Genomic DNA, 16,788 nt, shown 5'->3' on the forward strand with positions numbered 1-16,788 from the left:
AACACTAACTCACCAAATAGCTTTTTTACCATACTTCAGTAACAGTAATCCTTACTAATTAGCCTATGGAAGCACAATCTACTTCAAGGACTTCACTCTAGACTCTATGTTGTTTTATACTTGTAAAGAATGGATACACAAAAAAATAAAATGGCTCATAAACACTCATTAAGATAATACAAATGAATATAAACAAATTTGGAATGATTGAATAAGAAGGAGCCTTCTTCAAATTAAAGATGTTTTTCTTCCTTTTAAAAGCATTGATTTCTTAGAATATTTGATGTTAGTGGTGTTACACTTCTTTTCCTTGATGAATATCTATCTTAAATAATCATTTCTTATAAGAATCTTTTCTTCTTGAACATAATTCATAGATGGTAGATTGAGGAGTTTTTGAGTTTTTCTTTAAATAAGTATTTGACATCAATTAATATCTGTCATGATTTCTTCTTTTAGAAGAACCTATGGAGCTTCTACAAAATTCTTAAACTATGTTTTTAGAATGTTATAGTATATCGTAAATAGTCTTTGTTGACTTATTTTTTTTATTTGCATCAACACAAGTTTTTCTTGTGTTGATAGTATCCTTTTGGAGCGATCATTATTACAATTTTAAACACTCTTCTTTTGATATAACATATTCTCTACATCTAAAACATTGTGGGAATAATTTTTGTAGCTTCTATTTGTATTGTAACTTCTGATATAATTTTTTTTATCATATGTAACTTGTGGTATTGTTACACCATATTTCTACTCATATTCTAGCTTTTAATACTACTTTTGATCATAGGTAGCTTTTGATGTTATCACACTTTGAGATATATATATATATATATATATATATATATATATATATATATATATATATATATATATATATATATATATATAATCCATTTACATCATGCATATGTAAGTCTAATAATTTACAAATTTCAACCATTGAACTAAGATAATATAATGATCCTAAATTTCCCAAATAAAAATTGAAAAAAAAAAAACTCACGTGACCTAAAATTAAGACCCCAACAATTGTTGGCTTGTTGCAATTCTCGTCTCATCCCATTTGGGTATTTGGTCCTTGATTCAATTGTGAGTTCGTGTGCAGTTAGTGGGCAAAAATTGGAGAATTAGTGACCTAAATGCTTAATTCTATTCAAGTACGTGACCTAAAGGCTTAAGTACTGCAACTAACTATTCTACACAATTATGTGACTCAAATAACTTATGCCTCAATTCAATTGAATGTCTGATAATTGATGAACAATACCGTTTATAAAGAACTACATCTGTAAGGCTTAATTAATTCAATCAAGTAACCTCACAATTCTAATTTGGGTTCAAGAATTACGTGAGCAACAGCATGTTTTAAAGAACTGTTCTTCATGCATTACGTAATTAATCACTATTAAATCCAATTGATTCAGGTAATTATTTTTTTCCCTGCTTGAATCGACGAGAGGAGGATCAATTTGGGGAAGACTGCGTGTGAAGAAGAGGGAAAAAGATTCACAAATCAAAATGCTCAAGGGAAGGGTTAACTCACGTGACTGCTTTTCTCATATATTTTATTTTTATTTTGTTTAAATAGTATGTGTTGTATTCACTTAGATTAATGGTTGAGATTTGATGTGAGTAATTAGACTTACACCTGGTGTCAACGAATCCTATCCTCTTTCTATATATATATAATGATCGTATTAAGGTTCAAGCTTATACTCTTATGCATTTTACTTCAAATTCTCACATTAAGTTGATCCTAGTGAGTTATACTTTGATATTCTAAAAGCATGTATAAAGTCTCCATGCTCTTGGAATTGTGTTACAAATGTTAAATTTTGTTCCTTGAAGGAGCAAAGTTTACTACTTAATGAGTGATCACTTATTAACGGGGGGTGGAAGTAAATAGTAAGATACTCATAATTACTATACTTTCGATTTAAAATTACTTAAATATTCGTATTATATACAAAGCAAGTTATTAGTTAATTTTTTAGTAAAATATATATGTTTTAGAAAAAAGAATTGCATCCATTGCTCCACCACTCTCTCATTCAAGGATGTATCTCTCACATTACTCGCTTATTTTTGTTTCCCACAATTCTTCTTGTCACTGCATATCGGAAATAACTTCTCTTTCAATAGGGAAATCTTTTTCCAACAGGTACGCAATAGGTAATTGTTTGAGTAAAAATTAAAAACTGAATGTTTATGCATTTGGTTATGATGTGGCCTTTATTTAGTGAGAAAAAAAATTGACATATATAATACATAATATATATATATATATATATATATATATATATATATATATATATATATATATATATATATATATATATATAAAAGAAAGAAACAAAGAAAAATATAATTAGTATCAATGTGGTGTTTGTAAGGAAGTGTGTTTTATATATAATATCCATTTTTTTGTTTTTTATTTGTTCCTTTTTTTTTTTGTTAAACCTTTGGTTTTGAGTAATGGAGTCATCTATGAGGGTAATAAATTAGTCAACGATTTATTATCTTACACCCAAATAATAATGCATTGAAAATAAGATTTGAATACACAAAATGCGAGACCTCTTATCATAAGATATCATAAGTAATATGATATGATAAAAAGAAAGAGATATAAAAAAAATGATAAGTATTAATTAATTGAGTGTTTGAAAAAAAAAAGTAATTGTTCAAATATTATTGCCCATAATGTAATATGAATATCCACTTCACACCCTTATCTCTCAAAATTTTTACATAATTAAAAATTAGGTTATATGTCGTCATAAATTTCAATTTATAATTAAGAATTAATAGAATTCAATTATGTGTTACATAGACATTAGTTAAATAAAAACTTCTCCTCTATTTAATTTTTTATCATATTATATCATCCATCTTATTGATGATTTGTGTCTCATCTTTTTGGTATTTTTTTTTTTGGGTATCACCCCTTGAGTCAATCAATCATTATTCTAAAAATTACATAGTAATGGTTAAGAAAAATTGCAAATGATGTTGAAAAATTGTAACTAATTACTGTGGGGAGATTTATGGATAAATGAGGATTTGCGCGTTTGATTATAATAACTTTGGAGTTGATAATTTCAATGCCGATGTTTAAGGGGTTTGTATCTTAGGTCTGCGGATAAATTTAATTTTCTACTATCATTTAAGAAAATGGTCTATATATAAATAAATTTGTAGGACTATGTCATTATTTTCAAATCAACAAATGAATCGACTAGACTATGTCATTTTGTTTTCAAAACAACAAATAAATCGACTGTAGCTGGACAAACAGGAAAAGCTTGTCTGTCAATTAAAATTCATCTTATTTATGAATATTCTGTTGAAGGTAGTATACTGCTTCTAAGATAAACATTCTATGCCGGAACTAAAATGGGTTGAGGCAATTTTAATTCTCAAAATCACCTTGTGAACCACCCCAAATTTATTCATTTTTTTTACATTTTACATATATTAATTTACTCTCATTGTTACATATCACTTTCTTTTTCAATTTAAACAATTCTTCTCTCTAACCTGATAATTAATTATTTATTCAATGTGTCCCATAAATATATCCTTACATTTTGTATATCAACATTAATTACTAGTTTTTTCTTATCACTATTCTTTTTTATATAAAAGGTATATTACATGACCCAACTTCTTGTTGGAGATGGCCTTAAAGTATCTCCAATAACATTTACATATGCAACTCAATTTATTTCACCTCAATCTTAAATAATTCAATTAATTGTTTTCCAATGGTTATTTTGATTAACAAGTTGTTTAACTTACAAATGTTTTATTTTTCTCTCTTATATTTAATATAAAGTTAAACAATTTATGAGCAATAGTTATTTATATAGCAACTCTCCAATTTTAAGCAACTCAAAATGATATATAACACATTAAAACAATATGTTTTTTTGTTAAGCAACTCATTAAACAATTTTCATTGTAGATGCCGTTACGGTTTAATTCTTGTGTGTGTATATGATGTTGAGAGGAAAAAATAAGATGAGACAAAATCAAATTATTATTTTACTATTTAAATATTTTTATGATGGAACAAAAATTAGCAATTTCGTTTTATTCCTTCAAAATTAGAGGAAAGCAAAAAAAAAAGAACTTATAAAATAGGATGAAAATGTATTTTATTTGGTTTTAAATAAACTAAATAACATATATTATTATTTCATACGTACCATTTCTCTTATTAATTGCTGGCCTCTAAATCAAGTTAGAAAGTATGTTTTCCCTTTTTTTCTGGTATAAACAACTTGTATCAAACTAGTAATTTTCTTCATCCATAGAGAGGAGACACAACTAGGTAGGAAACTAGTTAATTGTCTATTTTGAGGTAGAACAAAGGAAAATATACAGATGGTAGTTTACAATGCAAGTAAATTACAACCATCTCTAAACCCCGCCAAACAATGCTGAAACAGCAGCATAAACAATGGTCACTATATATTCCTCAACCAACATTCTATTTTCATCAACAATTTAGTACCATGAGTTCCCCTCACATGTTAATAAATTCTCCTTCTATGCCTCATTCCCAAATCCCCAAAATCCATTTACCTCTTGTCTTCTCACAAAACTTCATAAAAATGAAAAATCAAATCTCTTTCCTCACCCAATTTTTCATAATCCTGCTCCTATGCTTTGCACTAGGTCCATGCATGCGCACATGCGATGCGCATACAAAGGCTTACGCCCCAGAGACAGAGCCATCTGTCGGGTTTTCACCTTCGGAGTCTCCGAACCGTGAAAACCCAACATCATCATTATCTAAGGACGAGTCACATTCTTCTTCCTCCTCCGGCAAGGACGACCGTTCATACACGTCGTTCTCGACAGCATTCTCGAATGCATTCGGGGACATCCTCAAGGGAACCCTACGAGGCAACACCATCACGATGCCGGAACACGATCTCACGGCCACCGACCACCACTCGGTTAAGGATATCTGCTCCCACACGGACTACCCTGACGTGTGTGTCTCCACCATCACACCATTCCTCGGCCAAAATTTCGACCTGATGAACGTCCTCGAGGCCGCCATTAAGGCCTGCTCCTACCAGGCCAAGTTCACCATCTCCGTCGTCGCCAAGCACATGAAGGTCTCGCCGGAGATTGCCGCAGCACTTGGGGACTGCAAGGAGCAGTACAGCGACGCCTTGGAGAACCTCCACAGGGCCATGGATGCCATTCAGTCGCAGGATCTCGGCACCGTTACCACTATGCTTAGCGCTGTTATGGCGGATGTTTCTGCGTGCGAGAGTGGGTTTGAGGAGCATAAGGTGGCATCACCCATGGCTCATTCTGAAGGCATGGTTAGCATTACTGCCAGTATTTGTCTTTCCATTGCTTCGTTGATTCCCCATTAGGAAGGGTTTGTGTGCTCTAGTGTGTTCTTATGGTCAAGCTAGGGCATTAATTAAAGTGTGATATAGGTTACAGTATTATGTTTATTGTATTGAAAGTTTTAGTTGGTAAATAAGCATCAACTATAAACAAATGTTTGTTTTATGGAATGGATGTGTCTTTTTATTAAATAATTTATGCAGAGTTCTTGTCTATTTGATATTTAGGAGTCCGTTTGTTTCAAGTTATGATTATTTATCCTCGGAAATACGATATTAGAAAGAATTATCTCCTATGTTTGTTAGGAGGTTATAAAATAATGATTCTTGAGAATGTTTTTTGCTCTTGAAAAAGCGGCATTTCATGTTCATGCCAATTTTTATTCTAGAGGAAGGGGGGTGGGTAAGAAGATTCTTAAGGGAGTTCCAGAAAAAAAATTGCAGCCACTGCTCCACCACTCTCTCATTTAAGGATGTATCTCTCACATTACGCGCTTATTTTTGTTTCCCACAAGTCTTCTTGTCGCTGCATATGGGAAATACCTTCTCTTTCAATAGAGAAATCTTTTTCCAACGCAATATGTAATTGTTTGTGTAAAAATTAAAAGCTGAATACTTATGCATTTGCTTATAATGTGGCCTCTATTTAGTGAGAAAAAAATATATAGACATAATAGATAATATATATACATATATATATATAATGAAAAGAAAGAAATAAAGAAAAACTTAATTAGTATCAATGTGGTGTTTATAAGGAAGTGTGTTTTATATATCAATATCCATTTTTTTCTTGTTTTTTTTTATTTGTTCCTTGTTTTTGTTAAACCTCTGGTTTTGAGTAATGGAGTCATCAATCTTATTGATGATTTATCTCTCATCTTTTTGGTACACCCCTTGAGTCAATCATTCATTATTCAAAAAACTACATAGTAATGGTTAAGCAAAATTGTGAATGATGTTGAAAAAATATAACTAACTGTGTGCAGATTTATTGGTAAATGATAAATCTATGAAAACAAGGATTAGCGCATTTGATTATAATAACTTTGAAAGTGATTATTTTAATGCGGACTGTTAAGGGGTTTGTATCTCAGGTTTGCGGATAAATTTAATTTTCTACTATCATTTAAAAAAATGGTTTCATATATAAATAAATTTGCTGGACTATGTTATTTTTTTTCAAATCAACAAATAAATCGACTAACTGGATTATGTCATTTTGTTTTCAAAACAACAAATAAATCGATTATAGCTGGACAGACAGGAAAAGCTTGTCTGTCAATCAAAATTCATCTTATTTATGAATATTCTGTTGAAGGTAGTATACTGCTTCTAAGATAAACATTCTATGCCGGAACCAAAATGGGTTGAGGCAATTTGAATTCTCAAAATCACGTTGTTTACAAAGTTTGAACTTAAACTTTCTTTTATATATATATATATATATATATATATATATATATATATATATATATATATATATATATATATATATATATATATATATATATATATATATATATATATAACAAAACTTAAACCTTAAACGATCAATTTCATCTTGGGTTTTAATTAATTTATTATGTTAACAATGATTTTCTAGCATTAAACCAAACAAGCACAAATTACCGTACAACCCTTGAGTTCAATGATTAATCTAAATCGTTACCCATTCTCTATTTTTTATATTCATTACCCAATCTCTATTTGGTTAAAAAAAAAAAGGGGACACCAAAAACAAAATCCTTCATGACTTATACAGAGAGAAAGAAAGAAAATTAAATAACTTACTATTTATAGACAAATAAAACAAGTTAAATTATTTAACTCGGTACACAAACCCTATATATTTTGCTCTTCTGAAAGAGCCAAGAGGAAAAAATATTAATCCCCTTATTTCTCGTCTAAATTTCTGAATAGATTTTCTTTTTTTTTTTTATTAAAAAAATCATTTCCTCTAATTAAAGGGTAAAGAATATTGAATCAGTACCCGATAAATTCGTAGCCTTAGTTCAATGAAATCAAATAAGTTTTCAAGACCATGACAAGCCCGAAGAGCATGCATGATCAGGTTTAGGCTAACTAGCCACGATACTGATGATAAATTTCTGTCAATACAAATCAAGATGAGCTCACACGAAATTAATAACAAAGGCCATGCTCCTCCTCAATTTATTGCAGGAGCACATATATATTACCATAATTACAAATAGTGTAATAAAAGTACAATCAAATTAAAAAAAAAAAATGCTTCTTTGAGATTTGAGTTTAGAAGAGCTCTATATTTCTATTTACTGCATAAAGGCCAAGAAGTTTTTAATCTCAGAAACCAACATCAGCAACAAAACGTCTTAAGATCCATCCGAGAAAAGTGCCCCATGTTGTGTAGATTTGAGGAATTTTTTGAGCAAAAGGACCACAATTGCAATAGTGAGTCCAATAGCTGCCAACGTGAACAACCGATCATCATGTTTCTGAACCCTCGTCTCTGGCTTAGGATTCTGAGCCCTTGTGTCTGACTTTTGGAGCACTTCATTCCTTGAAACACTTGGTTGAACCTCCCTTGAAACTTCAACTCCTGCAGGGTTTGCAAGGATGACTTCTTGTTCTTCCACAATTCCATCAACTTCTTGATCTGTAATACCCTCTCCTGCAGGTAAGGACTCGGGATTTGGTGAATTGACCTGTGTCTCGGCCTCTTCATTTCTGGGGTTCTCTTCAGAAGCCTCTGTGGCACTAGGTTGAGGAACAGGTGGTGCTTTGCTTAGCATGTACTCGTGTATCTAGAATAGGCAAGTATAATCAGCAGCACAGTATATTACAGAAAACACAATCTGAGGAGAAAACAATCAGCAACATTTTACCTCATCAATCAGCTTTTGACGTTCAGGAGTCCCGAATTTTGGAGGAGCTTCACGAGACTTAATGGCCAGTGTATGCCTCTCTTCTTTCTTGTAGTCTAAAGATCCCAATGCACCATTTGGGTTGGTAGGCATGAACGCAATCAGTGCAACTAAAGCAGTCCTCACTGCCAAAAGATATTTACATCAATTAAAATAGAACTTTTTACCATCAAAGACATCTACAAGGCTCAGCCTGTATAGTTAAAGATAATGCATAAGATCTACAAAAATGAAGGTAGTGTGTTAAAGAAGAATGATGAAAAAAACAGAGATGCATTCATATTCTAATTATACATTAAAATGCAATTAATTTGCTTGATCAGTATTTTCTACCCAATCTTTATAGCATCCAACCTTATGATCTAAAGATATGGGAATCAATACAATGCCACTTCTATCTAGAGGAAGCCATGTTTTGTGCCAATGTATGATTCTACCTAGACAACAATAGTAATTGATAATTATAAAGCACACAGTCAAATATATCAGGCCATTTTGTAACTGCAGAGTAACAACTAGACAATTATAATCTTGTATGCATCTGTATATATATCCAGAATGCAAAATTCATGATGACATTTATGACCTGTACAATGAGAAAATTGAGTCATCCTCTCGATAAATAACTTGCAAAATAGTTTAGCAAACAGAGTGTCAATACTGGAAAGGAATGTTACTTACCGCTCCATGATGGTTGCCAATGCTCAGGGTGATGATTTGATATGCTCAAGCAAATCTTGGTTTGAGTCTCGAAACGACCATTAGGCTAACAGCATATTAGTGAAATTTATAAGCAAGTACGGATCGAGTTTCTTCAGAGTTCAAACATGAAAAAACAGTTCATTAAGTTAAACAAGAATCTAATAAGGTGAGAGCGAAGGGAGCAACATCTTACTGTCAACAACATGAATGAAGGGGGTTTGAATGGATACTCTGAAGGCAACTGGATCCTTCCATGATAAATACCACCCTCAAATTCCGTATCACGAGGCCCTCTAATCGCAAATTGCCACTCAAATATATTTTCCTGAAAACAATCATACCACTGAAGTTGCTAAGGAAACGCGAGACAACAAAAACAAAAACGATACTCAATAATTAAATTCCAAGTTCCAAACCAGTAACAATTTACAGATTATACAGACAAAAAAAATTAGATCAGGCGAGTACAGAACACTCTTAGACATTTATCAAGTTGGGTGAACCAATCAAGTAAAATTAATTAACTATTAACAGTACCAACAGTCCAACACCCAAAAGATTTTTTTTTTCTTTAATTTGAGAAAGTTTAGGTGAGTTATCATTCGGGTCAAAACAGGCCTCAAGCTTCATAGAAGCTAAAAGACATACTTACATGGTATCCAACAACACTTTCGAAGTCACGTCTTTTAAAATTCGAGTTCATACTTAACAATTTATAGGCAAAACCCAGAAGATAATATGTTTAAAATTGTACAGAATTCAGAAGAATAGTAGTCTATAAATTGAAACTCCTAAAATAACTTTTGAATTCCCCTAACAAACATTTCCACATATTCCATTATATGAAATTCTTAGAAATTATTAAAAATTACCCCATCCGAACACAACACAGAGGAATTTCCCAAAACAAGCTCAATCAACAAATTCCAAACCCCATTAAATCACACACAAAAAATCACGATCTAATACAAATCCATCTTCACAACACGCATCACGAAATCGAAGCGAAAAAAAGACAGAGATAATAGGATCTAAGAGGAAAAAGAGGGAACCTCGAGAGGGAGGCTCATGAAATCGTCGGAAGGGTTGGACTGCATCTCCTTAACCTCCTGGAGGATCCGCTTCACGGCGGGGTTCTTCAGGTTGTACTTGTCGGCCATTCTCAAACCGCCACGGGAACCGCCGGCTCTGTCGGTGGCTCTGTCAGAAAAAATAATATCGAGAAGTCGCCGAAGCTATGACTGATTATGATTTGTTGTTTTTACGATTGGGAATGGAAAATGGAAATAACAAAATGGGAAGTTGGTTGCCTCTTTCTCTCGGATTGACACGCCCTGCCACTGTGCTATCTCACGTGTCTCTCATGGGGCAAACTACCCAAAGGGGATATTTATTTTTCAAATTTATCTAAGGGTAAAATTTAAATTAATATTTGCATAGGATAAATCGTATGGTAACTTATTATTTCTTAAAGTTATAAATTATTTTATGATTTTTTTTATTAAAGTCGGAAAAAAATTTATGATTTTAATTTTTTATTTTTTTAAACACGACTTTTAAAGTGGTAAGAATTTTTTTCACATAATTTAAAGTAGTAATGGATATTTTTTTCATTGAAGTTGTAAATTATTTTACGATTTAAATTCTTTTTTTTTGCACATAAGGTATTTTTAAAAAAATTGTAATTAATTTTTTATTTTAATTATTTAATGAATTAATATATGTGTTTTTTTAGTTTTATTAATATTTTCTATATTATTTTGATATTATTTAATATTTTTGTATTTTTTATTTAATATATTTTTTATATTTTTTTACTATTGTTAAGCATCATTATTTGTTTCATAAATTAAAAAAATAACATAAAATACTTAAATTTAAATAAAAATATTAAAATTACTTTGTTTAACAAAAATATTAAAATATTTTGTTACTAATATTAACTTATAATTTATTAGATAATATTGTTTTTTTTAATATTTGAGATTAAAGAAATTATAAATACGCGACTTGAGCGATGAACAATGACATGCACTATCAAATTAAAAAAATGGTGGTGTGATTATAGAGAATTTCAAGTACTTTAAATTCCTTGCTCGCATGCAATTGCAGTGCTTCTTGCAATTAAAATTGTAATGACTTTGTTGATTATATACAAGTTGAAAAACATTTACAAAGTTTGTCAACTTTAGTTTCATTCTCTTGGAAGCAAAAATAAATGATCTCAATATGTGAGTTCATATTTTATATCTGATCTTTTAAAGCAACGAGATAGGGCAGGAAGGTCAGCCAATAGTCGTATACATAATGAAATGGATGAATCAATTTCAAATAGACCTAAGAAATGCTCATTGCGTAGAACTAAAAGACATAATCATAGTAATTATTCATACAACTAAGTTGATGACTAATATTGTTTTAACTTTTTAATTTTATGCTTCTCTTTAATTTGTATTATTTATTTTATATTAATGTATTATGTTATTTTTATTTTAAGAACTACTTTTATTACTAAATCATTTTCTGTTGTTAATATTAAAATAATTTATAAAGTAAAATTAATTAATATTATTTGTTAATATTAGTAACAAATTTTTTTAATACTTTTGTTAAACAAAATACATTTTAATAATTTTATTTAAGTTAATTTTTTTGCATTTTTTTAATTTACAAAACAAATAATAATCTTTAACATTAGTAAAAAAATACAAAGAATATTAAATATAAAAAAATTAAATAAAAATATAGAAAATATTAAATAAAACTAACAAAAAGAAAACATACATTAATTCATTAAATAATTAAATTAAAAAACTATTTATGATTTAAAAAAAAAATTGAAGTGGTAAAATAATTTATAACTTCAATGAAAACAAAATCATTATGACTTTAAAGTCGTGTGAAAAAGAAATCTCTTACCACCTTAAAGTCATGTTTAAAAAAAAAGTTGAAGTAAATTTTTTTACGAGTTCAATGAAAAAAAAGAAATCATAAAATAGTTTATGACTTTCAATTTAGAAGTCGTAGGTTATTCTACCACTTATCCCTTTCAGGATATTAATTTAAATTTTATCCTCATTTGGTAAATTTGAAAAAAAAATACTCCCATTTGGTCGTTTGTCCACCTTCCTTGCATCTTTCTTCCTTTTTACATTTATGTCTAACAAAAAAAATATTAATATTAACTATTTTTTATTTAACTCTACGACATAAAATTAATGCAATGTTATAAGATTTCATTCTAGTCATATGTGATAAATGATTTATTTAATAAGGAAAATTAGATTAGCGAAAATTACATACCATGAACAGAATTAATATCTGATATAATGAGTTGGAGAAAAACCAAAATGTTTGACTAAAGACAAAAAAAAAATTATTCATTTAGTTTCAATTAAAAGTCATTTTGGTTCCTCAAATTGTTTAAGTTACCTCCACTACTTTTTAAATTAAATCAATCTAGTTTTTCTTTACCTAAAATCTTGAGGGCCATTTCGTTTGAAAGACTGATTTTAATTTTAATTATAAAAATGTTAACCCATTTTTATAATATTGTTTATCATTTTCAAAAAAATTGCATAATAAATAATAGAAAATAGAAAATACCAGTATGTATGTTGTTCTCGTCACTTTTTATATAATAATCTTTTAAAAATAAAAAACAATGTAACAACAAAATGGCATTTTTTTAGGTTAGAAATAGGTCAACCAGTTAGATTTTATCATAATTTAAGTTTAGTTTGATTTGCTTTTAAATCTTGCAATTATAAGTCAACTTTTTAAGTCTGATATTGAGATTCTAAGTTGACTAAAGAATCTATGCTTCAAAGAGTCAATAGACTTACATACTAACAAGCTTATCATACTAGAAACAATTAAAACCACAGAATCAAATTTCATTTTCTATAAATAAAAACTAGTTTAATTGATAAAAGAACTAGTTTAAATAAAATAAAAATACGATGCTTTAATTACTATAATAATGATATAATATTCTATTAATAATATTATTTTTATTCAAAATTATTATTTATAAAAATATTAATTAGTCTGCCATGTATAGTAATATTAAAAATAAAAAGCATTTTTTAGCCAATAACTCGATCATGTCGTGTAGGATATGTGAGAGCAGTGAGATGATGTAACATTCATTCTTAAGAACATGGCTTATTTTATTAAAATAACAAAAAGTTATGGTTATGATTTTAATATAATAATTCATGTCAACCATTATGGTTGTCGCACATAATGGTATTACACCATTCAAGCAGGTCTTTCATGGAAGATACGTGTGATCTCAAAAAAATCACTTTTGAGTAATTTACTTTTGTTATGGAAGTCATTTTTGCCATTATCCTTAAGTCAGCATTTTTTATCCAAACCAACACTGATTTGTGAGCAACTATTATGAAGGTCATTTCTTTCTTTATCCTTAAGTCAGTATTGTATAATCAAAACAATACTAACTTCGGGGCAACTAGTACGATAGTTATCTCTACCTTTATTTCTAAGTCAAACAATACTGAAACAATTATTATTGAGGTTATCACTGCCTACCACAACCACTCGATCCTAGCAGCATACTTAACCTCAATTATAACGAGATAAGGGAGACATTAGTACTTAGATTAGATAACAAACATTTAAGATACATGACTACAGACCTTCGCATGTGAAACATAACTAATATAATGAACTCTCATATTAGATATGTCTATTAATATTGAAGACTCCCCTCAAGTAAACTAACTTCACACTCATTCTAATCAAGACTTCTCAAACACGTACTTTTTAACTTGAATGTCAAAGTCTCTACAGGTGTCACCACTGGAGCAATTCGAGTTCCTTCAAGGGTTACCATAATTCACCATGACTTCCATGGTGCTGATGAGTTTGATCTCATCCTCTTAGCTGACATCATAGCAACTTTCAACATAAATTAATAATTGGCAAGGGTAGAGTAGTTTATGTATTTATTAATGATTATTGTGGTGAAAATAATTCCTACAAAGTCTTGATTCACTTGATTATTGGTTTTCTGAGTTATCTATTTCTAATCCTTTCTAAATATGTTTATATAGTTCAATTGTCTGTGTTCAGATAATTATATTACAAATATTTGATATTTTGCGATACAATTTCTCTAGAGATGACATCTTTATTATTATTTATTTTTTGAAAAGCCAAGACAAATTTTATTAAAAAGGATCATGGTTTTGAGCACAAGGTGTGTCAAACACATGAATAAAAACAGAACCATATAGAACATGGGACATAAAAGCTATGCCCAAGAAAATTCACCAACCATAACCCGATGGCTTCAAAAAATCCATGTTACATACCCACCCTCCTCTTAAATGCACGAGTACATCTCCACATATGCCAAAAAACCATCTCTAAAAGCAGTTCTTCACCCCCTAACACTACTAAACCGAGCCTACAAAAAAATCAGAACAGCAAAAATTGCTGCTTTATCTGGCAGCACCACTTTATCTACATGCAAGAACCTACACAGAAAGCATATACTTTCATCTGATACTTTAACAAGTCAAAACGAAACTGCATCTTTATTATTACTTGACAATATAAATTCTTACAACTACATCATACATTTTTTTTTTACGATATTGTTTGTCTTGTCTCTATTGGCATTCTTGACTAGCCACTTGATTTGTTCACCAAAGTTCATCGTCCTAGCCATTTTTGTGACTTGATTTCCAAAGTACCTATTTAAGTTTGTGGAAGATGTTTATATCTAGTTTGGAAACATATTTAATTAAAGCGTTCTTTTACTTAAAAAAAGATAGAACACATAATACATATTTAAAGCATTTTTTTTTTGAAAAAAAATTTACATGGTCAATCAATAAGAAATCATCATTAGTATTCAAGTGAGTTTTTTTCCGCATAATAACCTCCTTCTTAAGGGAAGTCATTATCAATGCGTGATTATTCAATGCTATCTTACATCACACTTTAATTTAAAAATCATAAAACTCATATTTATGAGTCTTATTATCACTTATATAATGTTCAACATTTTTATTTATATCCGATATACCTTACACTTACCTTGTGTTTGGATCAAGAATTTCAAAATTTCAAAGAATTTGAAATGTCTAGAATTTGAATTACTTTGATTTTAATTTCCTTCATTTTTTAAATGTTTTGTTTGAATAAATCAATTCAAATTTCTTCTATTTTAAATTCTTTGTTTGGATAAGACAATTCAATTTTCTCCATATGCAAAATTTTAATTTTATATTTTAAATAGATGAAATTTTAATATTAAACTTTATAGAAAATAAACACAATCTAATTTTGAAATATTAATTAAAATATATTTTCAATTTTTAATAATTTATAAATATAAAATATTGATAATTTTAACTAGGGTTGTTTTGTTTAACCACAATCAGTGATGTTTTTAAACCGACATGAATCAAGGCTATTTTTCGATCGACAACAAATAGAATTTTTTTGTCAAAGTATGTCGGGAATATTTGTCAGCTGACGTTAGTCGGGGCTATTTTTTGACTAACGCTGGTTGAGTCTATTTTTCAGCTGATGTTGGTTAGGGTTTGTTTGACCGACATCGGCTATGATATTTTCGAACAACATTGACCAAGACTATTTTTAGCCAACGTCGGCCTAAAAAATCCTAGCAGGCGTTGACAAAAAAATTCACCCAATATCGGCTAAAAAAATAGTTTGGTCGATGCCGACCAATAGAACCTATCCGATGTCGGCTGAAAAACATCATTGGTTAACGTTGGCCGAAAAATCCCTAGTCGAAGTTGGCGAAAAAATAGCCCTAACCAATGTTGGACAAAAAACCATACCCAACATCGGCTATAAAATAACCTTGGCTGATGTTTGGTAAAAAATAGCTTTGACCGATATCGACCGAAAAAACTCTAGTGGATGTCGACTAAAAATAGTCATGCCTGATGTTGGTAAAAAATATCTAGCTGGTGTTAGCAGAAAAAATCCTAGCCAACATCAACCAAACAACCTAGCTAATGTGGTTAAGAAATAGCTCTGGCTGATGTCAGCCAGAAAACCCTAGTCGATGTCAGCAAAAAAATCCTAACTGGCGTCGGCTAAGAAAATCTAGTTGACATCAGCCAAAATACCCTAGCTAGCATCGACTAAAAAATAACCCTAGCTGATATTGGCTAAAAAATAGCTTTGGTTGATGTTGGCTAGAAAAACCTTATTGACGTCGGCTGAAAAACCCTAACAGGTGTCTACTCAAAAGTTAGTCATAACTGATGTTAGTAGAAAAAAAATCATTGGTCAATATCAACTGAAAAAATCTGAATGACAATGACCAAAAAAATCCTTGGGCGATGCTAGCAAAAATTTCCCATGACTAATGTCAATGAGAAAATAACCCTAACTAACATCATCTAAAAAAAATCTTAGCCGATTCAACAAAAAATAACTTTGGTTGACATCATACAAAAAAATTCTGACCGAAAAAAACTCGGCCAAAGTCAGTGAAAAACAACTTATGTCAATATCGACAGTAAAAACTTTGGTCACCTGTACTTGTGAGTATTAAGCGAGAAAGAGTCGCGAACAGGAACATGAGTTAGAGTGAGCATCTCCAAAAAAAGAATTTCAAATTCTATATTTTTTTTAGAAAATTTAAAATCTCACTATTTTAGTCAATCAAAATAATTCATAAAAATATTAAAAATTAAATCTCCTTTCAAATATTCTATCCAACCAGGCTATTTTATCATAAATCATTTTAAATTCCTTAAAAAAAAAAATTCTTGTGTTGCTTC

General features: G+C 29.9%; 2 protein-coding genes across 2 annotated transcripts; one reads left to right on the plus strand and one right to left on the minus strand.

Annotated features, from left to right (window-relative positions):
- The first annotated feature begins 4,599 nt into the window (after nucleotides 1-4,599).
- Nucleotides 4,600-5,550, plus strand: LOC114386771. The gene has a single exon (XM_028346816.1). The coding sequence runs from the start codon at nucleotides 4,629-4,631 to the stop codon at nucleotides 5,406-5,408; it is 780 nt and encodes a 259-aa protein (XP_028202617.1). The 5' UTR covers nucleotides 4,600-4,628; the 3' UTR covers nucleotides 5,409-5,550.
- Nucleotides 5,551-7,417: 1,867 nt separating this feature from the next.
- LOC114388671 (ubiquitin-conjugating enzyme E2 32-like) lies at nucleotides 7,418-10,338 on the minus strand. The gene is made up of 5 exons (XM_028349284.1): nucleotides 10,045-10,338; nucleotides 9,186-9,317; nucleotides 8,972-9,056; nucleotides 8,252-8,415; nucleotides 7,418-8,170 (listed from the first exon to the last, which is right to left on the minus strand). Exons 1-5 carry the CDS (start codon nucleotides 10,150-10,152, stop codon nucleotides 7,739-7,741), a joined length of 921 nt encoding a protein of 306 aa, XP_028205085.1. The 5' UTR covers nucleotides 10,153-10,338; the 3' UTR covers nucleotides 7,418-7,738.
- Between the last annotated feature and the right edge of the window lie 6,450 nt (nucleotides 10,339-16,788).

Source organism: Glycine soja, chromosome 15, assembly GCF_004193775.1.
Source record: "Glycine soja cultivar W05 chromosome 15, ASM419377v2, whole genome shotgun sequence".
In the NCBI taxonomy this organism is placed as follows: Eukaryota; Viridiplantae; Streptophyta; class Magnoliopsida; order Fabales; family Fabaceae; genus Glycine; species Glycine soja.